Genomic DNA, 26,157 nt, shown 5'->3' with positions numbered 1-26,157 from the left:
ATTTAAAAATTTTTTTTAAAGATTTATTATTTTATGTAAGTAAGTACACTGTAGCTGTCTTCAGACACACCAGAAGAGGGCATCAGATCTCATTACGGATGGCTGTGAGCCACCATGTGGTTGCTGGGATTTGAACTCAGGACCTTCTGAATAGCAGTCAGTGCTCTTAATGGCTGAGCCATCTCTCCAGCCCCTCATTTTTAAGATGTAAAAATTAATCGGCAGAATACTGTTTCAAAGGAAGAAGCACTGGAATTGTTATTACTTTAAAACCGGACACCAGAGCTCAGGATTGGAATGCAGTGATCTTTGTAAATAATAGCCTTAAGGAGAGGATCCAAAGCCTGACCACTGCACTGGTAGCCCTTAACTGATGCTCTCATAAGCATCTGTCACTAAGGAATGCCTGCAGTGAATGGGTACTTCTAGAAGGTGTGATGGCTCTTTCTAAAATGGCCTGCAGTGAATGGGCACTTCTAGAAGGTTTGATGGCTCTTTCTAAAATGGCCAACCCTGTGCATTTTAAAGATGTAAAGATGCCTCTCAGCTCCCCACCACAGGGATATTCTTGCCCATTCCTCTGTGAGGATCCTTGTTTGCCCAGGACAGGGAGAAGGGAGCAGCCAGAATACAATTTCAAGAATTTAAGAAACTGTGCTTGGTCCTCCTGCTACTGCTGTGGAGATCACATAGGTCTGGATGGCCAAGGAGCAGATAAGAAGGAAGCCATCACTCACAGACAGCGGCCTGAGAATCCTTTCTTCCTCGCAGGAGACATATGAAATCAATCTCTGATGGTACAAAGAGCGTTTGAGATAAACGCAACTGTCAGTTCGTTTCCTAGGCATTTTTTTGCAAGGGCACAAGATGACTGCCAACAGCCAAGCCTGTGTTTTATTTTATTAATTCAGTAGAACACATTCAGACTCCTTGGGGGCTCTAGCGTGTTGCCTATAGTGCAGGGCTACATCTCTAGTCATGGTTTTGTTTGTGTGGTGCATGTGTGAATGCGTATGTGTACTTGTTTGTGTTCTTGAGAAATGAAGCTGTTTATTCAAAGCTTTTTTTCTTTTTCTCTTTAAATAGTAGCACTATGCTCAAATCAAAGATATTCACAAAGGCGCTAGCAGATCCTAATGGAGGTTTGGTTTTCTAGGTATTCACAATACAATCTCAAAACATAACTGGGGGAAAGTCATCATTAAATAATGACCTTTTGGGCCAATTAAGAATGCAGAAGCTCAAAAAGAATGTCGGAGCAATTTTGCTGTTGATGATGATGTTGCCAAAAGGAGCTGCAGGTGTTAAACTAAAGACGTGAGGCTGCCGCTTGGAAAGAGGGTAGTGTCCAAAGTCGTGGGGATTAGAGACTCCTGACCAGATGAAAATGCTCAAACACAAACGTGGAAAATCAAGTTTTTTATACTAAGTAAAATGTAGACCGTACAACTTCTTAACTTCTGGGTAAACTAGCTTTTAGGTTCCACAATAAAGCCTTTCTTTGCTTCTGTTTAACATATGAGTCCATTGTGAAATAAAGTGTGGGTCATTTCCATAAGAAGGTCTCGTGGACCGAAGTGTTTGTTCTTACAAACTTCTGTTAGAAGTGGTCACTCATACTGTGCGCTAAGGTGTTTGGTCATGACCTGTGCCTTACAACCAATTTCCTTTCTGTTCCCCACAGCTGACTCGGGTGTTGGCACCTTGACAGTGTTTATGGCCAGCAGCGGAACCACAGACATTGCAAATCGGAACAGCCCAGCCACACCACCGAATACCCTCAATCTCCGTTCCTCCCACAATGAACTATTAAATGCAGAGATCAAACACTCAGATGCAAAGAACAGCACGCCCCCCAAATGCAGAAAGAAATATGCACTGACTAATATTCAGGCGGCCATGGGCCTCTCGGATCCAGCCGTACAGCCTCTGCTGGGAAACGGCTCTGCCAACATCAAGCTGGTTAAAAATGGGGAGAACCAGCTCCGCAAGGCTGCAGAACAGGGGCAGCAGGACCCCAACAGGAACCTCAGTCCTGCAGCCGTCATCAACCTAACCTCTGAGAAGCTGGAGGTTAAAGATCTCCACCCACAGGAGTCCTCAGGCTGTGAGATTTTACCCTCCCAGCCCAGGAGAACTAAGAGCTTCCTCAATTACTATGCGGACCTGGAAACCTCGGCTAGAGAGCTAGGGCAGAACGTGGGACCCTGCCAAGGGGTTGGAGAGGAGAAAGCCCAGCCAGGCCCAGGCCAGGCCCCAGTAGTCATTGGGAATGGAGACTTGCTGCCACAGAAACCAAACAAACCCCAGTCCAGCCCAGAGGATGGCCAGATAGCCACAGTATCATCCAGTCCGGAGACCAAGAAAGACCACCCTAAAACAGGAGCCAAAACCGACTGTGCACTCCATCGGATCCAGAACCTGGCACCAAGTGATGAGGAATCCAGCTGGACGACGCTATCCCAAGACAGTGCCTCCCCAAGCTCCCCAGATGAAACAGGTACCCCTGGGAACAGGAAAAGCCTACCTGGTACTTTTCCATTGGTGTTTTTAACCAGCAGTGGAGTAAATCTCTCCTGGCTGAAAATAGTTGTCTCCAGCTAGAGGAACACATGAGTGAAGTCAGGCATTGTATGGAAACTATCATTAGGTTTCTCAAGCACACTGTGGTTTTGCTTCATTTCGGGCCATCTGTAAGTTGTTCTGGTATACATTTTCATAAAAGAAGTAGCCATTGGTTGTAAGTATGGCATGTTGTCATCTCTGATGTAGACATTTGACTGCTAGTGCTTGGGAGAATTGGTCTTGGGTGTTCTGACTAGAAGCATCAAGTTTTGTTAAACACAATAGTAAAAGAAAAAAAAATAGTTGCCATAGGCAGGCTGTAATTTAACTAAAAGAACCAACTATTTTGAAATTCTTAGAACTTTCTCATGTTCAAGCCTATTTAAATTTAAAAAGTTCAGAACATTAAAAATCAGGTCTTTGAAGATATTTTCTTTTTGACCTTTACTGAGAAATATTTTATTAGCCTGTTCAATATTTGGAAGTTAAAAGTGATACTCTCAAATATATTTTGTTGTGGTGATTCTGCTGTCAGTACTTCTGTCTGCGTCTGTAGCTGTTTGTCAGGACTGGGTGACAGCATTGAAAAGAGTCCTGAAACTCAGCCCCTCTTCCACCTCATGTTCTCAGAGTTCCCACTCAACCAGTCAGAAAACTGTAAGCTCTAGAGTCCTTTGTACTGAATGAATTCAGTGTAAATAACATCCACACATGTGGCCCAACATCTGCACTGGCAGCTCCCAGAGTCAGGTAGACCAGATGGCACACCAGGGAGTGAAATGACATTTTCCAACAGGTTAGGCATTGAAGACACAAGAAGTGAATTTTAAAAAGAGGAGAGAGTTAATTGACTTGTTCAAAAGAGGAAGGAAAAAGGAGTGGTTTGAAGTGCCTGTAAACCCTGGTTCTTTCTGCGTTCAATTTCATCAGCGTGCTAGGACTGGCTCTGGCAGTAGGAAGGCTGAGCAAATGAGTTCATCTTTTCATTGCCTGGCCTTGCACGTAGGTGGAATCATAATCATGTTTAGCAATGTCATTGCGACCACAGTGCTCTGTGACTTTTTACCAGTTTAGAGAATTCCTGTCCTGTACCTGATGGACCTTATCACCTGCTGTGGTTGAATCTGTTCAAACTGGTTCTTGAACATCCAGCCAGACTCAGGACCTTTCTGTGGTTGTCACAGCCTTTCTGCTGTTCTTGCAGGCCTGCTGTGTCTGCTGCAGTTCAATTTAAATGAACTAGAAAATGGCAAGTGTCCCCTACTCTAGCCCCTTTTCCTTAGCAAGTGTCCCCTAGTCTAGCCCCTTTCCTTATGATGATCACCTCTTAGGGAGAGTATTCCTCCAGAAAACATTTTAGGCATGTGGCTACATTTATAATCATTTTTAAAAATTTCATCAAATTTTGTGGATATTATTTTTAGAGATTTTACCTCTTAGAAATATAAACAATGTATGTAATGACTCATAATCTACGTGATACAGATGACCTTGGCGTAGCTATTGGTTTCACGGCTGTGGATTCAACCAACTGTGGATTGAAAATATTTGGGGTAAAATTATAGCTCTACCGCACATGCTTGGACTCTTCTGGTCATTGTTTCCTAAAATAGTAAAATAATAATTTACAAACATGTATATCACATTGTTGTTACATGCAGCCTCTAATCTTGGTGTCCGTGGGGATCCTGGAACCAATTTCCCCACAGACACCAAGAGATAACTATATATAAGTGATACTTGAGGTTGGGTGGGCACTATGATGGGGATTTTAAAATCCCCACAGAAATATACATAAACTGTTAATTATTAAAGGTGGGCTATTGTTACAAGGGTTTCTTGTTCTGTTCTTAAAATTTTGTTTTTAAAATTCCAATGTAAGAAGTTAAAACAAAATATTTTCAGATGAGAGTATTGATGCTTTGCATCTTAGATAATGTATTTTATCTGTGGACTCGAGGGAGCTTGGTGGTAGATCACTTGCTTAGCATACACAAGACTCTAGACTTGGTCCTCAGCATCGCAAAAAGTATGGGAGGGAGGGAGGTAGTTTGGGATTCAGCCCGTTTTTCTATTCTAGTGACTTTTTCTCTGGTTTTGTTGTAGTTGTTTGTTTGCTTTTGTGTTTTGGGGTTGGTTTTTTGTTTTTTGCACATGAGTATTTATTGCAATTATTTCCAACAGCCAAATTAAAGAGCTTTAAGTTGTTATTATAATTTTTTGCTGTGGATTTGTGTCAGGGAGTATATGTATGCATGTGGGTATATACATCTGTGTGTTGTACACAGAAATGTCAGGTGTTACTCTTCACTGCTTAAGAAAAACATTCTATATTTGTTTGTTTGTTTGTTTATTATTGTTTGTGTCTGTGCACAAATGTATAGATTCATGTTGTATGCCACAGCGCCTGCATGGAGATGAGAGGACAGCTTGTAGGCATTGGTTCTCCATTGCCATCGGGTCTGGGAATTGAACTCGGATCCTCAAGTTTGGCAGGAAGCGTCTTTACTTGAGGAGCCATTTGCTGGCCTTCCACTGCAGGCTTGCTTGCTTGCTTATTCATTTATTTAGAAACAGGGTCTCTTGCTGAGCCTTGTCTTCACATTGGCTAGATCGGCTGTCCCATGGGTCCAGGAATCTGCCTGCTCCTCACTGCAGTGTGCCATCATACCCAGCTTTTTACTTGGTTCTAGGGATCTGAACTTAGGTCCTTGTGTAGTACAACAAATGCTTTCCCCACCAAGCATCACCCCAGCTCCAGCATCAGTCTCTTACTGTATGCGCTGAGCTTCCGTAGACAAGTTTAGTGAGGTATTTTCAGGTTTTCCTCATCAATGAACCCTTAGCATAATCCTGCCCTTTTATATATTGACTGTAAGTGTCAATCAAGAAGGATCTGTCATGAGGCCATGTTTAAACCTTACCTCACCTATTTGTGACTCCTGAAAAGCGCCTTTTGTTTCTTTGCCAGGAGGATGTGGTGGGGTTTCTGTGCTCTGAAACCTACACGTTTGCCCCACGCCCTCTTCCATTTCATGCTCAGCTCAGTACTTGGCCTGTAGTGTGGGTAGATTGGCAGTTTCTCACCTGGTGAGAAGGTGTGCTTGGGTTTTCACTCTCATAGTTGGTTTTCCAGACCTTTCAGTACAGTGAGGTACAGGGAGGACTCTAACATTAGGTGTTCTGACTTCGCTATATGATGGCCTTTATGAGTTACTTACAGTAGACCTTTTACATCAGAGGGATTCAGAAGAATGTGTTAGCTGGTATTCAAGATTATGTCAAACAAACAAACAAACAATGAAAAAAGTGCAATAAGCCAAGGCTGGAGAGCTGACTCAGCAATCAGAGCCCTGACTGTTCTTCCAGAAGGCCCTAATTTGGTCCCCATCACCCACATAGACATTCACAGCTGTCTGTAATACCACTCACAAGTGATTTGATGCCCTTTTCTGGCTGACCTCCATGGGTACTGCATGCATGTGTGTATAGGAGTAGACACAGGCAAAACACCTGGACCCATTTTTTTTTAAAGGTAAATAACCTTTTTAAGAACTATAAATTGGGCAGGGGGAAGTGGCTCAACAATTAAGAGCATTGACTGCTCTTCCTGAGTTCAGTTCCCAGCAATCACATAGTGGCTCACAACCATCTGTAATGGGATCCAGTGCTCTCTTCTTGTGTGTCTGAAGACAGCTACAGTGTACTCATGCATGCATACATACATACATACATACATACATACATACATACATCTTTTTAAAAAGGAACTATAAACCAAGCTTGTGTTTTCCATTAAACAGACACTTTGGGATCCTGGCACCTGCTTTGCTGGGCAGACCCTAGTTCTCAGTCTAGTGTGATTAATACTTTGGGGAACCCTCTTAGAACTGCCTTAGAGCCGGTTTGTAGACTCCTCCTGAAATAGACACACTCTCTTTTCTGTGAGACTTTCTAGAAGTACATGGGAAACAGTGAGATAAAGTAGGTGCTCCTTCATCGTCAGTGTGTTTCCACCTCGCATTTGATGAGGCCATTCTGTTAGTGTAAATGATCACAAGTTTAAATGAGGAATGGAAAATTTCTCTTTTAAAGGCAAAATTAGTATATGTTTTATATGGTCTATTTACTCAAAATAATAATGATATATGTGAATACTCCCTGTTGAATGAAAACAAAAAGTGATAGTGAATACTCTTAAGACATCGGCATGCAGTATCCTAGTTGTGTGTGAAAAGCATTCACTGACGTATTGGTTTGTGTTAAGCACACAGGCATCACAGTGGGGTGTTTTATGACTAAGTTACAGTATAGTTGTCTTTGGATCTTGAGCTGTGCTGTGGGGAGCTGAGGAAAAAAATCAAAGAGCCTCTTAGGTACCTTAGGGCATCCTCTCTGAGTTAGAGTGCTGTTTATAAAATAAAATGCATCGCCCAACCCTGGGACTGACCACTCTGTATTCTCCTTGCTTTCTGAATTGTCCCCTCCAGCTTTGCAATGACATTTTTGCTTGATCAATCATGTGTACAATATGTTGCTGCCTTCTCCTCCTGTGTCGTTTGTCCTTTGAGAAAACAGGAGGCTGTTTGCAAAAAAAAAAAAAAATACTTCTCTGCCATTACTGGACTTTTACGGGGCTTTGGAAAAGTTAGTGTCCCTTGACCCTGGTTCTGGAACAAAGGATCTCATTGTCCCGGTCATTCAAAGTGAGGGCTTTGCATCTGGTTAGAATTCTGACATAGGTCTGTTTCTCTCCATGGCTCCAGGTAGATAGAATGAGTCAGATAAATACACGATACTCAGACTCTGAGTAGTCGCTCTGTAAACTGCTTGGCATTCTGTTAGGCATGTCATTTAGACTCTCCCAGGACACGAAGTTGTAACTTCAGATGTCTATGAGCCTTACAGATTTGGGAGACATAGAATATGGACATCTGTTACTGTCCCCGATGCCCCTGGCCAAAACCAAACCAAACCTTGCACAAGCTAAGCAACTGTTGGAAGTGATGAGGGAAGCAGTGACTGGGGCCTGATGTCGAGTTTTTAATCAATATCCGATTCCGGTATTATCTATACACTTTATATCTTAACTGATCACGCTGCCTCCTACTGAATGATAATGGAATGACTCAGGTTATCAGGAAAGTGTGTCCAGTCCTGTTCTTGACAAACATAGGTGACTGTGGTGGCATTTGAAGCCAGGTCTTTTTGGTCACATTGTTCAGAATGTCCATTGTGCCATAGTCTTGGAATTTAGGCATGTAGAATGTATCCCCAGGGCTAGATACCTCCGACTTTCTTCTGCTCACCGGGGATATGGTAGTCATCAAATGAATCTGGGAAATGGAAATTATGTCTTAGTGGATATGTCCATACCTACAGGCAATTAAGATTTGACTCAAAGGCTGTCGACTCTGTGAAACACTTAGGAGATCAGGCTCTGTATCCCAGCCTTTCTAAGTGTGTTACCCGCTCCCCCCATCATTTGCTGCCCAGCTCTTACACTGCCTCCTAGACTCAAACTCCATGAAAGCAAGAGGCAGTCCTCCACGATGCATGCATGAAGCTGTCCCAGAGAACTTCACGGTACCTTGCCAGAGGCTCCGTATAGAATACCTATTTGCTGGTTGGATGGATGTGGCTGGCTCATGACAGTTGTACTTGCTCTCTGAGGTTTACCACATACACGCATCCACGGAACAAGTGAGCACAGCCTGTGTAACAGAATTGTTGAGAGCACTTGGGCAAGATTCTTACATTGGAGGCTTCAGGGAGGATGAGCTTAGAATTGATATCTTGATCTACCACAGCCTTCCTATCAGAGCTCACAGGTCTGTCAGTAGGAGGAGTCAGAGCCAAGGACAGGAGCCATTGCTTGTCACCGTTTGCCTGGACTTAAAGCTAATTCTACAAAGGAGAACTCATTTGCTTGCATAGTTTTGGGTTTTGTCATTGTGAAGAGTCAGATGGAGGTCATAGCTAGGCATAAACCTAATCTGTCAACTGGCACTGAAGCATGTCAGCTATGGAAAAATGCACGGCTCTCAGACTTTTAGAAATCTATAATTTCTAAAAGATAAATGTTCATCTTACCTCAGACTGCCTTTTAGCAATTCACTTGTAATTTTCTCTTAAAGAACAACAGAACAAATACCAAACAAACAAAAATCCAGAAGATCAGAAAAGTGCAGTTTTCAACTCATTTGCTCTCCTCTGTTCACTGGAATCTCTCAGCTACTTGCTGATCTCAGCTACTTGGTGATTCACTAGCCTTCCTTCCAGTTGGTCTTCTCACTTGAGAACCCCGTGATGTGACAGGGGCAACTGGGGAAGGGATGTGGCATATTACTAAAGTAATTGAGACATACTGGATTCTAGGGTAGCGTTTATGTTTTCTGAATTAGATTTTACTGCCTCGAAAATAAAATGAATGAAAAGATTCTTATCTTAACCTCAGCTACCCACCTGAAATTCAGGAAGAAAATTTTACCCAATTTAGTCTTTGAAATTCTTACATCAAAAATATATTTCAGGCAGATGTGGTGCAACACGATTTTAATTAGTTCCAGCACCCAGGAGTCAGAAACAGGCAGATCTCTGTGAGTTTCAGACTAGCCTAGTCTACATAGTGAGTCCAGGCCAACTACAACCACATAGTAAGACCCTCTAAAAATGTGTGTTTGTGTACCTGTGTGCACATGGTTCCTGCCTCTCTTCCTGTACTCCTGTGTACCTAGGACACTTGAGAAAGAAAGACAGCTCCAAACTATGCTGCTCTGTAGATGCTGTTGTAGAAAATACTGAACCAGGACCTGGAGTGGTGTCTCAGTGGCACAGAACACTTACTGCTCTCAAAGAGGACCTGGGTCTAGCTCTTGGCACCCACACAGCAACCTGCACCCATCTGTCACTCAGTTCCATGAATGTAGTGTCCAAACATACATGTATAATATTAAAAAAATCTTTAAAAGAGAAAATATCGACAGGTTCTGGTGCTTCCATTGGGAAATTTTACATAAAACCATGGACTACTTGCTTTTCTTGTAAATTCAGAAATCTCACAGCCCAGAATGTAAATGGCAGACAAGTACGTCTTTGGGGTAAGGTCCTCCCTCTGCATTATTACGACATTTGTCAAGTTTGGGATCCCCTGCTTCAGCTTAAACACACACACACCACAAACACACCACACACACCACAAACATACCACACACACACACACACACCACAAGCACACCACAAACAACACACACACACACATCACAAACACACCACACACACACTATTTTACTAGAAAGAAGCAGGCTAGTGTTGATCTTTGCTCTTGCAGCTGCATGTAAGTCCAATAATATCGTGGTGACATCCTCTTTTAATCATAGGCATCTAAGCCCCAGTCCCAGGCCTTCTGGTTGCATCGTGAAGTGTGACACGAATTGTTGAGCAAACCACGATTGAAATTTCCAAAGACATCTTCTGATGACTTCTCAGAGTTCTCCATCTGTGGATCTGGTTAGGATCTAGCTTTTGAAAAGCGAGGACGTGGGTGGCTCATAAATCCCGTGCCTTCAGGCTAACTCAGTTCATATACACCCAGTTCTGGGGCTATTGTAAGGGTAGTTACCAATTACCTCTCACTCCCAGTCTCTCCGAGCTTGCTTGTTTGTTCAGTGCTGAGTTGAACCCTGGGCTTTGTGCATGCTTAGCACGAGCCCTACACGAGCTCCACCCCAGAACCCAAACCAAGTAATTTATGTATTGTGCATTCCTATTAGAGCCTTTGAATGAAAATGATAAAATCAAAGCTTTATGTTCAAAAGTGACTGGCAAAGAGTCAAATCATTTGACTCTTAGAAAACCTTTCCATGGTTTGCATCTGGAGGTGCACAGCGAGAGAACCAGAACACTCTAACCGGCGGCGGGCACCTAGAAGGAGAGCGGAACTTGTCTGTGTGTGAGTGTTCATTATTTTCTCTTTGTTTGGCTTTCATCAGTTTCTCTTGAATATGACAGGGTGGGATCTTCTAAAGAGTTTCCCCGTAGTGTTCTCAGGGCATTGCTAGTTGATGGTTTTTTCCTTCAGTGTTTCTTGGCAGGTTCTTCATATAGAACCGTATACTTCATAGAGAACTGAATTGGTTCACCTGGGTTATTTGGTCCTCTCCCCTATCAGTTACTCTTTGCAGAAATTGATTTTGCTCTGTCATTGGTTACCAGGATAGTGTGCCTCTTATAAACAACTATATAAACTATATGAGATCCCTGACCTATGAAAGCCATTTACTCCCTAGTAGACATAAAGACAAATTATTAATAGAATTTTTCTCAGAATGAATGTTCTAGAAGAAAATGTGGCCTTTTGGTCTTTTTTTTTTTTTTTTTAAGTGGAACTGTCAGAAACTAAAATCCAAGAAGATTCCCAGCTTGAAGTCATGGGGAGCAGACTGGTTGGAGGTGTAGAAGGACGTTCAGGGAGCTAGGGATGGGCTACGTCTTTGTAACAGAAGCTTCTAGAAACACTTCTCAGTGACGCTCCAACCCTCTGGACTTGGCTTTGCTCTCTTAGGGGGAACCTTTAGCCATCTTTTCCATGCTTCCAAGATGGAAAGGGCGCAGGGTTCCTCACTTGCCTCTTTCCCCAGAACAAGCATGAGCCTCAGGATTCCAGCCTGGCTCTCAGCCTTTAGTCGTTTGCTCTCCTGCCCTCAGTAGCCTGTTTGTTTTTCTCTAGTGTACTGTCGAGCAAGGTGCCAAATCGGAGAATGAACTCCATGTATCACAAATCAAAGAGAAGCATTTCACCTCAGCTTCCTTTTCTCTGTAGCAGATAACACCGAATTGGTGGTGAATTGAATAAATGATAAACAAACAAACAAAAAAAACCAGATAAATATTTTCATGGTGCTGTTAGTAAGGATGGTAAGATGGCTATAGTCTGTTCATGTGTTTTTAAGACTGCGTTTCTACAGGCATAGAGCTGAGCCTATTGCTCCACATGGACTCAGGATGGAGGCACAGTCTTCCTTTCAGGGAGCTAACCTGTGCCTTTCTCAGAAAGCACTCTTGTAAGGCATCTGCCACTTAGCAAGGTTCAGGGTTAGATCTGCCTCATTGCTGTTCCGTCACTTTCTCTTTGCTGTCTAGCCCCCAATGCCTGGGTATTCCTTAGCTGTAAAATGAAAATGGTCATAGTAGTCATCCTCCTTGTAAGATTGCCTACAGCCCCTAGGCACAATTCTGAGTATACAGAAAGCATCTTCGCTGGGATGTGAGAAACCTGACAGCCCCCTGAGCAATCTTCTGAGACCCACGTAGTGGAAGAAGGGAGCCCGCTGCTACAAGTTGTCCTCTGGCTTGACATGTGCACCTTGGAACCTATACACATGCATGTGTGCGTACAGAATTATACACACAATGAATGTAATGTAAAAATTTTAAAATAGAAAGCATTATCTGGAAATATTGGCTGTCACTGTAATTATTTATGCTATGAAATGGAAAATTTTCATTGGAGTCTGGACTAGGTTTGTTTTATTTTCCTTTTTTAAAGTTTATTAGCCTGTGTTCATTATATTGTGACATTTCTATATGTGTATGTGATTTAATCATGTTCCACCCCAAACACCCCCTCTTAGCCCTTTTGTATTTTGTTTATTTTTGTTTTGACAATGCTGTGGATTGAAACCAGGGTATCCCTTGACACACAGGTGCTCTGCTATGTTACGTCCACAGTCCTGTTGTTGTTGTTGCTGCTGTTGTGTTGTGGCTGAGGGTGTCCCTTGGCAGGCAGTTGATCCTCTACTATGTTACATCCATGGTCCTGTTGTTGTTTTGCTTTTAATCACTGGAAATGAGTTCATATCGTTAGGCTTGTGTGGATGAATGATTAGCACAATGAGTAAGCTGTGATCTCATACTAAATACTGTCCACTTCATGGCAACTGGTTAGCTTCCTGGATGTTGATACTAGTTAGGGAATGCATAGATAAACCCTTTGCTTTCCAACCTTGTGTGCTAGAAAATCTCTGGTGGATCTTGTTGAAATGCAGATACTGACTGAGTGGGTCTAGTCTGGGCCCTGAGACAATTACACAAACAAACAACAAACAACAACAACAGCAGCAACACAAGACTTTTTTTTGTTTGTTTTCAAGACAGGGTTTCTCTGTGTAGCCCTGGCTGTCCTGGAACTCACTCTGTAGACCAGGCTGGCTTCGAACTCAGAAATCCTCCTGCCTCTGCCTCCCAAGTGCTGGGATTAAAGGCGTGTGCCACCACTGCCCGGCAAGACTTTAACTTTTTCATGTGAAATCTTGATGACCTTTTTATTTTGTTTTGTTGGTTGTGACTTTTTAGCCTTGAACTTCCTATGTAGACCTAACTATCCTTGAAGTATAGTCCAAAGATCTGTCTACTTCTGCCTTCTGTCTGAGCGTTGGGATTAAAGGTTTGTGTCATTGTGTCTAGCCTGAAATTCTATTTTTAATGAGAATAATAATTATTCTCAGTTGATACTGATACTTTCTTAAATTTGAAGCAAGCTTTAACTAAACTGGCCAGGTCCATTCTGGGGTTCCCAGAAAATGGCATCCAGTCACATGTTACATAGGTTTATAAAGGCCAACCCATAGGGCCACCATATTTCCCATCAGGTCCAGCAGGACAAGTGTTCATCCTTGACATATTTCCTGCCTACATGTGATCAAGCATATTCCATGCAGTTGAGTCAAACAAAGTTGTTTAGGGGAGTGAAGACATCTGGCTTGTTATCTCACAAGAACTACAGCCCCCAGCATTCCAGGAAGTTATCTGTCCTTAGGCAAGTAGGGCTTTGACCCTTAAAACTTCTGGTAAGCAGTGAGACAGGACTGACTATAAGCTGTAGCAGTGAGGATTTTGCTTGCTTTGTTTCTAGCACCTAGAATAAAGAGTGCCTGGCATATGACTATATTCAAAATATAGTTTGAAAACAAATACACTCACTTCAAAATATCAGTAATGTTACCAAGGTAGATTTAGGTCAATCACTAAATAAGCAGAGCAGAAAAGGATCATGAAGTTCCAGATAAATAATTACTTATTGGATTCCTGTTGAATCAAAGAAAAGAAAAAAATTGAATATAAGTGAGGTTTAGGGAAATAAAAGTTAAGGTGGTCGATAGATAGGTTAGAGGTCAGATTGGAGAATGTTAGTGCCTTTTTTTTTTTCCAATTTTAGTGAGAAGTTTATAGATTCAAGTGTAAGGGATGGGGAGGAAGGGGAGGAGAGGAGGAAGAAGAGAAAGAGGGAGCACAAGAGCAAGAGAGAGCTAGTGTGAGCCTGAGAGTGTGTGCACCATGCCCTTTGAGCTAGGCATGAAGATCAGCCACTTGGCCAACATTCAGCTGTGTGGCAAAGTGGGGAGGCGGCATCCAAAGAAAGAGAAGTGAAGCCCAGAAGGCCAGGAAAGGTGGACTCAGCTCTGGCCAGCCCCTGAATAGAAGACCAGAAAAGAAGACAACTGGAAAGTTTCATCTGCTGAGTCAGAGGTCAGAACGCCAGCAGAGCCAGCAGAGCCTCACAGTGGCTCGTAGGGGCTGCCAGAATCATAGAGCTTCACTCGCACATCTCAGTCTTGGAGATCCCATGGTATCCTCAAGTTCTGTATATGTAGATTTTATCAATCAATATTTATTGTATTAAAAATTAAAACTGGGGCTAGATGGCTTAGCAGTTAAGAGCACAGATTGTTCTTCCAGAGGTCCTGAGTTCAAATCCCAGCAACCACATGGTGGCTTACAACCATCTGTAATAGTCATCCAGTACTGTCTTCTGCTGTGTCTGAAGATAGTGACAGTATAACCACATATATGAAATAAACAAATCTTTAAAAACAACAAAAACAAGAAATGAAAATTGGTATTTGTAGTGTTATTCATTTAAAAAGTAAGAAAGCCACTAATGTCAATGTCACAAGTTAATTTTTATAGATTCTTGTTTTCTAAAGTTCAATGTATTGAGAAAAGAGATTTTTTTTGATTTAAGTTTTATTGAATTATGATGAGAAAAGATACATAATTTCAATTTATCTGAATTTGTTAACATTTTAAAACATATTTTAAGTAAATAAAATTACATCACATTTTTCTTTCCCTTTTGTACCCCAACTCCTCCCAGAGACCCCCTTCAATATCTGCCACACCTTTCTTTTTTGTTTTTATTTTATCATAGTCTTTAAAATTTATAAAATATTGTAACAATAAAAATGAGTATTATAAAAGTTGTTTGATATAAAACAACAATCAATTGAACAGTCCTATGTAGATAAAAAGACACTTTAAAAAAAATCTCCTTAATGTTTGGCATGCTTCAAGGCAACTCAGTTCTCCTATCTGTTACCACAATTCTACCCTTTAGCTAGCTGGCTGTATGTCGGTCTGTGACATCATCTCACACCCTCCATCCCTGGGACTGGTTCAAACCAAGGGCTTGTACTTGTTGAACATGTGCCACGTCACTGAGCTACCTTTCCAGGTCCCTTACCCTCAGTATAGCTGGATAAACAATCTTGGTAGAAGTATATGAAGAAAACCCTTCCTCTCACTTAGGTACATAGATAGAAAAGAAGAATATTGTGAGAGGCTTTCAGGTCACTGTGGACAGTATCAAGGCTCCCAACAGTCTGTTGCAGAGGGGAGTCTACAGGCCCGAATTGTGAGGGAGATGGTTAATAGATACACGGAAGCCGCACTGGCAGATGCTTAGGTGAACTCAGCTTTGTGAATGTTTGTGAGAAAAGGTGCCCACTCTTTTCATTTCTTTGATTGTTGTGCTTCGACTTTATGACGAGAGGGATCAAACCCCAAGTGTGCTAGGCCAGAGCTCTGCCCCTGAGGTGCATCCTCAGCCCCACGGGCACCATTTACAAGATGAAGTTTGTTGAAGATATGACCGACATTAATGAATAAGTAACTGGGGCAAGAAAGGCAGGGAGCTAATGAGAGTCTTCCAGAATTCCCTTTGACATGACCAGGACTGTGAGTTCAACTGAGTGTAGACTATCCTTAGTGGACGGAAGGGCACATCTGTAGGGCTTGGTGATCGGATATAGAGTGGGTAAGGGGAAAGGTGAATCAAAGATGGCACCTTCCAAGGCTTTCCTGCTTTCTTTTTCCTCAAATATTTATTTTCATAAAACTGTCTTTACGCCTTCATGGCCTGAGTCCCAGGGTCTCTGATTCTAGCAGAGGAAGCCATGTCATACAGTGTGGAGTGCACCAGTAAGAAACCACTTCTGAAACGGTGGTGTCACTTGAGGTGACATATGCCACGGTTTAATTTGTGTTCCTTGGCACATATGGGTACACTTGGACCCACTACCCATTTCCTGTCTGAAGGCATGCTTGGTCTGGATGCCATCTGGGTGCAGCTTTTCCTCCATGAATTTCCTGCAGCTGTTAAGTCTGAAAGAATTGAGATGGTAGTGTATGGAAACGCTGAGTGCTCGCGCCCTCCCTCCCAACTCCCTCCCTCCCTCCCTCCCATCCACCCATCCACCCATCCTCCCTGCCAGTGGTTATGGCTCAAGCTCACAGAGTGAGTTCCAGGACACTGTCACACAAAAAACTCCTTTCTCAGGCTGCCCACATGACTTAACTGGAAGCAGAGATGTAAAGTGGAGCTTCAAGCTAAGTATTTCGTGAAACATTTTTACAGTTGGGTAAATACTTGTGTATTTCCTGGATCATGAGAGAAAAATGTGTTTCTTATTCTGACCACATTCCAATTTATAAAGTGGTCAAAATATGTATTTAAGAATAAATTTAGCCAGGCAGTGGTGGCGCACACCTTTAGTCCCAGCACTTGGGAGACAGAGGCAGGTGGATTTCTGAGTTCGAGGCTAGCCTGGTCTACAGAGTGAGTTCCAGGACTAAACAGCGAAACTCTGTCTCAAAAAACAAACAAACAACAACAACAACAACAAAAAGAATAAATTTATCTCTAAATCTGTTGCTTAGATGATTTGGGTTTTGGAAAGTTATTAAGTATCTTTGAACCTGAGTTTTCTCATTTAAGAAGTTTTATTATTATTATTATTACTATTATTATTGTTGTTGTTATTGTGTGTGTGTTTGTGTGTGTGTTTTGTTTCTGGAGGAGCATGATAGTCGCTTTTACCCACTGAGCAGTCTCCACAAGTCAGATTTTCCATTTCCAAGTCTATATTCCCCTTCTCAGATGGTTTCTGCAATGACTGGATGAGCTCATAATATATAAAAACCAAAGAACCAAAACATGTGCAAAGCATGTGCTTACAGATGGATATGGCCGGGCTCTGCAGGTCTAACCTGTGGTAGATGGATATGGCCGGGCTCTGCAGGCCTAACCTGTGGCAGATGGATATGGCCAGGCTCTGCAGGCCTAACCTGTGGCAGATGGATATGGCCAGGCTCTGCAGGCCTAACGTGTGGCAGAGACCAGTGTTGTTACTTCCCTCCCTTCCTTGTCTGTTGTTTCCTCAAAGCTTTAGTGACGTTCATTGGGAATTCCTTTGGCTTAGTGTTGACATTGGTCTAAGGTATTACCTTCAAGCCAATAGACCGGACCTTGCAGTCTCTTCTGTTCTGTTCTGTTCTGTTCTGTTCTTTTCGCTGTGATGACAGGTCTGAACTCGGCATAGCAAGAGAACATAGCAAGAGAACAGTAGGTTGTAGGATAGTCTATACAATGTACACACCTGTGTCTTGGTTAGGGTTTTACTGCTGTGAACAGACACCATGACCAAGACAACTCCTATAAGAACAGTATTTAATTGGGGCTGGCTTACAGGTTCAGGTGGGAGCATGGCAGTGTCCAGGCAGGCACAGTACAGAAAGAGCTGAGAGTTCTACATCTTCACCTGAAGGCTACTAGAAGACTGACTTCCAGCAGCTAGGAGGGGGTTATTAAAACCCACACCACAGGGACACACCTACTCCAACAAGGCCACACCTCCTAAGAGTGCCACTTCACTCCCTGCATATACAAACCATATACAGCCAAGCATATACAAACCATCAAGTCTCTATGAACTGTTTATTGGAATGTAGAAGAGAATAAATAAGGAAGCAAGCAAGCCAACAAAGTAAGTACATAGCTGGCTTGAAAAACTGATGCCTTTGAGAAAAAGTATGCTTTCTGTTATCCTCAGGGGAAATTAAAAACTCTTGTGTTTTATTGATCTCCACTAAGGTCATCTGAGCATTGTTTTTATAAGAGCTAAGTGATGATGGAGAGACTTTAATTTTTGGAAGCATAGATTTTTAGATGCAATTTTGGGGGTTGCTTCCAGGAAGTGAACTCTGTCCTCAGAGATGTCCACCCTGGAAGGAGCCTTCCTGCCTACTCTGGTGTGCGGCAGCATGGGGGCGGGGGGAGCAGGCAGAGAGGCAACACCCTCCCTGAGCTGTCCTTGCCTTGCTTTCTGCCAAAGGCCCCTAAAAAGTACCAAGGAGGCAAGGCGTTATGGGATGGCTGCCCCTTCTGAGAGTCCAGGTCAAGTAGTAATGATTACCTGCCTGCTAATGCTGCTCATCAATAAATAGAATAAAAGTCAACTTCCTCTCTCTTCAATCCCTCACCAACAAATCCCCTTTTTTACCTCACTAATTGTGCAAACAATGACAAGTCCAGTGGGCAAGAAAGACTTGGATGGCAGAAGAAAGGGTTTCGTTTATTTTACACTCCTTACCACAATGCCAGTTGTATGCTGACCATTTACAAGTCCCTGACATTGAGAATGAAGGAATCATTTGTTGGGAAGAATTAAGATAGAATTCATTGGAACTTAGCATAGTATGTGTCAAAATGGAGCTGACATATTGGGTCAAGTGTGGCTCTGCAGCTGTTGGCATTGTGTGTGTGGCCATGGTATGGTTTTGGAACTCTTGTGACAGATGTGAATCATGGATGTATGGTCAGTTGGGCCTGTTGGCCAACTGATGAACAGTCTCACTGCCAGATGAACAGTCTATCCACACCTCTTACCTCATTTGTTTCTCAGAACAATCTTGCATAAAATGTATTTGTATTTTTCATATAAGGAAACTGAGGTTTGGGACACAGATTTCATGATGGACACTGGTATTTGGGTGTAAAACCTCGTTGGGCAGCCATAAAGAAGACAGGATATTAGCAGTTGAAGGGAACTTATGTTCTTCTGAGATTGCTCCTCCCTCTGATTCTCTCCTGTTATGTCCTAAAGAGATGGCCATGTGGCACATACTTAGGATGAAAAGTCCGGGTCCTTAGATGAAAACGTTTGCTGGGTTCTTAGAAGTTCAGTGGTTGACAGCACGAAGCTTGAAGAGTTCTAGAAGCGGGATAGACACGAACAGGATAGTAAATGATTACCTCTAAGGTTCTGCTTCTCCTCCTAATTTGTTGTAGTCGTGAGCCCAGAGCATCATGGGTTGTCATGGCCTACTTAAGAGAATTGGGCACAAAGAGACTGTACAGCCCTTAATACATTTCAAAGATTTAGTCATTGGATTGAAATGTCAGATTTTTAAAAAGTCTTCTAAAATATTAAATAAACCTTCATATCCTTAGGGCACAAATCAATACCCACAGAGAATAAGGCACATTGAAATAAAGAGCTGGTTCAGTATGATTTGTAGCCAAACCGTCATAGAACCCTGCTGATGATTTTGTAACTTTAGATTAAAAATACGCTACACTGAAGAAGCAAATATTTTATAGTTGTATTACCCAAATTCTGAATTATGTTGTGTGCCTGTCTCAGCTATAACACAATGTAGTTTTTGACAGGAAATCAAATATTTGAATAAAGTATGAGATTGATATTTTGATACATATACTTTGTTATTGTGTTGTTAATACTTTGAACATCTCTCTTCAAATGAGCCAAGTGGCAAGGATCGAAAATTTTTAACTAATAATTCTCTCAAGAGCAGTTTCTTAGAGATAAGAAGTTAGTTTTACCTCTGTGCTGTACAAGACAAAAGTTTTCTTCCATTTTGGCTGACGTGATCTGAGGCTTTTCTTTAAATTATTGATACAGTTAAAAGGGGGAGGGATTTTTCTAATGAGAATAGCACTCTCTTTAATAACCTTTCACAAAATCAATTCCCAGCCTCCTTCGATGCCCTTCCAGGGTAGCAATGCTTTCGAACCTTGGGAAGAGTTTTTGTGTCTCCTAAATTTAATCTTAATATTCTGTCATAATTTGCACCCCTACACACACACACACACACAACACAATGTGTGTATTCAAACCATTGGAAACAATTTTTTTTTTTTTTTTGGATTTTCGAGATAGTGTTTCTCTGTATAGCCCTGGCTGTCCTGGAACTCACTCTGGAGACCAGGCTGGCCTTGAACTCAGAAATCCACCTGCCTCTGCTTCCCAAGTGCTGGGGTTAAAGGCTTGCGCCACCACTGCCCAGTGGAAACAATGTTTTTTAAAATTATTTATGTGGTACTTGAAAGAGGGATGTGTGAGGGATGTTCCCCTTTGGATGATGCTCCGCCAGGGATGGGTCAATTCGGTAGGTACCTGGTCTACATGCTCCTGCTTCTAGATTCCCATCTCTTGACTAGAAGGAGGGAGACTGTGCATTCAGTGTCCTTTAGTGAATGCACCTTTCCTAGCAGCCTTGTTTCAGTACATACAAGGAAGCACTGTGTGACAGCTCCAGGTGGAGCGTCGGCAGCGTGGATCGCATGGCTGTACAAATGTATTCAGGAGAGGTGGCTAGTCTACCCTACTGTGGCTACTGAGCTGACTTCTGCTTTATACAAAGCTGTTTGCCTTGCTTCAAAGGAGAAGCTGATATGGAAGCCTGGGAAGCAGAATCGGCAGGTGCTGGGATGTGTCACTCAGAACCCGGAGGATGCTGGGAGTAGAGGATTTAGGAATGAGCGTGCGCCCCAGCAAGGGACTTTGTAGTATTCCATTGCAGTTGCTTCCGAACAACAACTACTACTTCCAGTTCCTCCTCCTCTCCCTCTTCTTTTTAACTTTTCTGTTTGGTTAGAAGAAATAAGCACTTAAGTTATGAAGTAACTTGAGGAGGTTGCTCCAAATAAATCCAATTTCTTGGCTCTCCTGGGGTCTCAGAGTTGAAGTCTGGAAAACCGTGACCTGTGCAGCGGGAAGGATTTCAAATGTGAACCTCTTGCTTCTGTTTCTCTCGGAGTCACTAGTTCTCTAGGGCGCTGACTGAATTACTCAAGTAGAAGTCTCTTTTCAAGTTAATACAAACCTACAGAGTTATTCTAGCCTAACGATTGTATTGAAGGCAAAATGCTGGTTGTCTTAATGAAATATAAATGGGTCCAGACCCTGCTGTTTTCATCACAGAATCTGACTTGTAGCTATAGAATGGTACTGTTGTGGATAGCCTTGGTCTTGTATTTTGATGCTAATACTGCTTTCCTGGGAGGGATTGCAGATGAGGAGTGAATCAAATCACATACACAGGTGACTTGTGAATCTACTCCCCACCTTAACTTTTCAAATAAAGGCTACAGCCAGTGATTGGGCAGTAGGAGGGAAGGTGGATCTGAAAAGTTTGGGGGAGAAGGGAAAGAGGAGGAGAAAGAGGTCCATGGGGGGCGGGGGGAGATGGAGCAGAAGCATGTGGTTTGGAGAAACCACAAGTTATAAGGATCTCATAGATGGGAAATATAGTAGTATAGTAATAAATCTGCCCAATCTAGGTAGCTTGTATTCCTATTAATTGAGTTGTGATTTCTTTTTTTTTTTTTTAAGATTTTTATTTATTTATGGTTGTACAGATGACCATGAGCTATCATGTGTGTGGCTGCTGGCAATTGAACTTAGGATCTCTGCCAGCCCCGCTCGCTCCAGCGTAATTCACTGTAGCTGTCTTCAGACGCACCAGAAGAGGGCATCAAATCTCATTACAGATGGTTGTGAGCCACCATGTGCTTGCTGGGATCTGAACTCAGGACCTTCGGAAGAGCAGTCAGTGCTCTTACCCGCTGAGCCATCTCACCAGCCCAAGTTGTGATTTCTTTGGCCTGGCTTTTTTGGGTTGGAGATTTACTACAACATGGTACTTTATTCAACCTGACAGAAATTACTGGTCGCCATCTTTTTACCCAGCTGTACTCTAATTGAGATTGACTTTGGGAACATGCTCTTTTACAATCTTTATTATTTTAATTATCTAATTATTAAATCTTTACTTAGAGACAGTATGGTAAAACTGTTGGAGAATAGGGAAATATGATTAAAATTATATTTAATATCAATTTACATGGTAAGAAGTTTGCCTTTAAGATTGCCCTAATTTCTATCTTCTCGAGGCATCAATATATTGAACATGAAATTCACTATAGCTGAAGTGGATTTACATGATAATGAAAGTGATACTAATGTGAGGAGACCTGCCTTGGTCATGGCCGTCTGCTTCACATTGGAACATGCTCATCCTTAGTGCACCAGTGGGTCCTGTAATGCCCATTGTTACCTCCCTGGAAGTCTCCTTTTCTCTCATAAATAGTACAGTTGAAATAGATCTGAGTCAACCCAAATCAATGTAACTTAATCACCTATTGGTAGCTTAATTTTTTTTTAATTGTTAGCCTGCAAAGTTTGAATTTTTATTAACTTACTAAGTGTACTAAACAGGCATAGATGTCAGCCATTTTTCACTGTTTTGCAAACTAAAGATAGGCTAACCTAACTCCTTTGTCTTTCTCCACTTATCCTCTCTCGGACTGTGTAGTATGTGTACATATATACATATAGCATGCATGTATGTGTGTACATGTATGTATACATTGTATATACCGTATAATCTACTTGTACATATAGATGTACATGTATTATTTTTTGCCCAGAAGGTTACTTTGCTCCTATGCCCCCTATTGCATTTGAACAAGTGGAAATTTTGATCCTTCATTTCTGGGAAAGGAAATCCATCCCAGTGCTGAGATGGGGCCATCCTGTTGGTCCACAGCCTGGAACGATGTGTAGAAAGAAGTCCAGCCATGGGTTTGCTCTAGTCCTCAGTCTCTCAGCACAGATCATAGCTCCGGGTCTGGGGTAAGGAACTGGCTCTTTACTGAATTGTATGTACTCATGTTTAATTGCTAGAAATTAAATTTGGGCTGGGTGAGATGGGACTGTAGAGTTGGTTCAGTAGACAGAAATACTTGTTGCTTTTTGCAGGGGACCCAGATTTGATTCCCAGTACCCACATGGCAGCTCACAACCAGCTGTAACTCCAGTCCCAGGGAATCCAGTGCCCTCTTCTGACCTCTAAGGCACCAGGCGCATATGTGGTACAAGACAATAAATACACCTAATTAAAAAACAAAACAAAAACAATTTGGGGATGGGGTAAAGTTTATGTAGATGTGAGGACTCCTGTAAAAGCTAGTCAGGCATGGACCTGGCCTGTGAGCCTAGTGTTTGGGGGCAGGCACAAGGGATTCCAAATGCAAGGCAGTTAGCCAGACTAGCTGAAGCCAGCAAGTTCTGGAATCAGCCAAAGATCCTGCCTCAAAATAAAAGATAGCAATCAAGTAAGACCCCCCCCCCAACCTGAACCCCTGGCCTCCATACGTGTATTCACACCACACATGTATTCACACCACACACAGAGATACATAAAGTTTCTTTTCACTGGCTCTTTGTTACTTGATGGCCTAAGAAATAACCAAACATGAGCACTTACAGAAAAAATATGAGGTGTTTTAAATTCACTAAATAAATGGGTTCCGTCTAGTCCTGAAGAAAGAAAAGTTGTTGCTTTAATCAAAGAACTACTCTACTCTGACTGAGAAGAATGGCTAGGATGCATTCTAGGCACATCATCTATCAGCTCTGGTTATCAGGCAAGGAAAGGCTTCATATTTCCTGAGGGTTATTGCTGTAGGTAAGTCTGTCAGACCTTCCTCGCGAGCACCACACACAGGATGCCTTGCACAATCCACATCTGTTTCCCACAGTTCTGCAGCCTGGAATTTGAAGGTCAAGGTGTGGGTTGGAGAGGTTTCCCGTTGAGGCTTCTCTGATTGACTTGAGATGCTGTCATGCTCCGCAGTCTCCTCCCTGTGTATATCCCTTTATGGTGTTTCTTCTTCTTCTAAAGACACTGCCCACATCAAGGTAGGATTGCAGTCTCACTGTGAGGACTTCATTTAATCCAGTGGTTCTCAACCTGTGTATGTCGAAACCCCTGTGGGGGTTGAATGACCCTTTCAAAGGGGTCTCCTAAGACTATCGGAAAACAGATGTTTGCATTGTGATTCATAACAGTAGCAAATTCACAGTTATAAAGTAGCAATGGAATAGTTTTATGGTAGGGGTCATCACAACATGAGGAACTGATTAAAGAGTGCCATCATTAGGAGGCTGAGAACCACTGACTAAACCTTACTTGCCTCTGTGGTGGACCTGTGTCTACATGCAGCTAAATTTTGTAGCCTTGGGATTATACATTCATTTCATAGCCAAGACTCACTAGAATCTTGACGGGACATAGTTTGGCTGATATGAGGTGGGGCTGTTTGAAATTGAGTGAAATAGAAAGTATTTACAGGGTAGATTTTACTTGATCTCCATGGAGGAGACCAGCCCCTGGGCATCCTGGTATCCCCAGTGTCTTTAGACAATAGCCACCACCCAGGCAGCCTGAGAGAAGTAATCACAGACCCTTGTGAAGTAAAATTTCTTTTCACAATGTGTTTACATGTTGCCAAGCACTACAAAGGCTTAATTATCTGTGTTAATGTTGGGGAATATTCATGTGGAAAATGGGAAGACAGCGATTCATCCTCAGCTCCCTATCAACATCAGTCAGTATTACATTCCGCATTGTAAGTCCCTTCCTTGCCAAATACAGCACTATAAACAAGTTGCTTAGGCTCGCCATGCCCCATCTATAAAGGAACATGCAAGGGAGACCGTTACTTGAAATGTTACATTGCTTTATTTGTTGTGTGCACATGCCTGTGTGTGTATCACAATGTGTATCCCGGTCAGGGGTCAGCTTTCAGGAGTTGGTTCTCCCCTACTGTGATCTAACTCCAGTCTTCAAGTTTGCTGGCAAGAGCCTTTACCGCTGGATCTGCTTGTACATTTAGTATACGGAAGGTTGTTATGAAAAATGCCTGTGCCCTGGGCCTCACTCTTAGAGATTCAGATTCGTGGAGCTGAAGGAACCTTTCCTTGTTAATGAATACCCCTAAATTAATCTGAGGCTGATGGTATGCCATTGCAGCTTGAGAAAGGAATCAGAGTTCTCTTTTAGTTATGAAGAGCCTGGAGATGAGATGCATTTGAAGAAAAAGCCCCAGTTTGATAAAGAGTATACATAGGCATTGCCTACTGTTCCCTTTGGACAACTGGTCCTGGTTCATTTGTTTTGATACAAGCAAGAGTCATCTTGGTAGAGTGATCCTCATTTGATACAATGCCTCCATAAAATAGGTCTATAGGCAAATCTGTGGGGCATTTCCTTCAATAATGATTGATGTGGGAGGGACCAGCCCACCATGAGTGGTGCCATCTCTGATACGGAATTGTATAAAAAGCTAAGCAAGCCAGTAAGCAGCACTCCTTCACGGTCTGTGCTTCAGTTCTTATACACACACACACACACACACACACACACACACACACACACACACACACACACCCTACCCCATTCCTGACTCGGTTTCACTCAATTATTAGAAAGGATAAAATGGCCCTTTCTTCCCCAAGTTGCTTTTAATTGTGCTGTTCTTCATAACAACAGAAAGCAAACTAACACAGTTTGAATTCCATCTTGTGTCTGCTGCCTCACCCATCTCCTATTGGAGTGCTTCTCTTTTCCTCCCATCCAGTTTGTTTAGTTAGACCAGGCTCACCCTGGTCCATGAACTAACTCAAAGACAGCTGGTGAGCGAACCCAATTGAATATGCAGAAATTCTTTCACTTTATACTACAACTTAATTCGCAGGATATTACTCAGTTTTTGCCCATGTTCAGGAGAAAAATAGCTGTTCTGAGCATGTAAATCGGGAGGATTCTGCCTATATGGTTGAGGATGTGTATTGTATATTAAGTATCAGTCCTGATTTATATTTTAAGAGGTGTGTGTGTGTGTGTGTGTGTGCATGTGTGTGTGTGTGTGCGCGTGTGTGCGTGTGTGCGTGTGTTTATGTGCGTGCGTGTGTGTGTGTGTGTGTGTGTGTGTGTGTGTGTGTGTGTATGCATGTATGTGTGCAAGTACACTCAAAAACCAGAAGATGACATTGGATCCCCGTTAACTGGAGTTACAAGTGATTGTGCGCCTTCACAGGCGGGTACTGGAACTAAACTCAGACCGTATGCAAGACCAGCAAGTGCTCTTAACCAGAGCCATCTCTTCAGTCCCAAATCTTATTTTTTTTTAAATTGATTTACAACTCTATAAAAAATTAACACCTAGGAAATCTCTAGTGTAAAAGGTATGGATTCTAATGTGCAACTTTATTTTTAATTTTCATTCATGCATTCATTCATACATTCAGAAATGTGGTTAGTTGTCGCGACCACCCTCGACCAGCAAGAATGACGCAACACTCTCTCGGGCTCTTCTCATGCAGTTTA

General features: G+C 42.4%; 1 protein-coding gene across 15 annotated transcripts in view; it reads left to right on the top strand.

The window, feature by feature from the left end:
• Positions 1 to 26,157, top strand: part of Apbb2 (amyloid beta precursor protein binding family B member 2) — a 337,969-nt gene that overhangs the window by 173,611 nt on the left and 138,201 nt on the right. For all 15 annotated transcript variants that reach the window (XM_031342505.1, XM_031342497.1, XM_031342500.1 and 12 more), the window contains one exon: positions 1,685 to 2,500. In XM_031342505.1, coding sequence (XP_031198365.1) covers positions 1,685 to 2,500 — 816 coding nt within the window. The remainder of the gene's footprint in view (positions 1 to 1,684; positions 2,501 to 26,157) is intronic.

This window comes from Mastomys coucha, unplaced genomic scaffold, assembly GCF_008632895.1.
Source record: "Mastomys coucha isolate ucsf_1 unplaced genomic scaffold, UCSF_Mcou_1 pScaffold22, whole genome shotgun sequence".
In the NCBI taxonomy this organism is placed as follows: domain Eukaryota; kingdom Metazoa; phylum Chordata; class Mammalia; order Rodentia; family Muridae; genus Mastomys; species Mastomys coucha.
The sequence above is the reverse complement of the archived record's forward strand: the minus strand, read 5'-3'. Positions and strand labels throughout refer to the sequence as shown.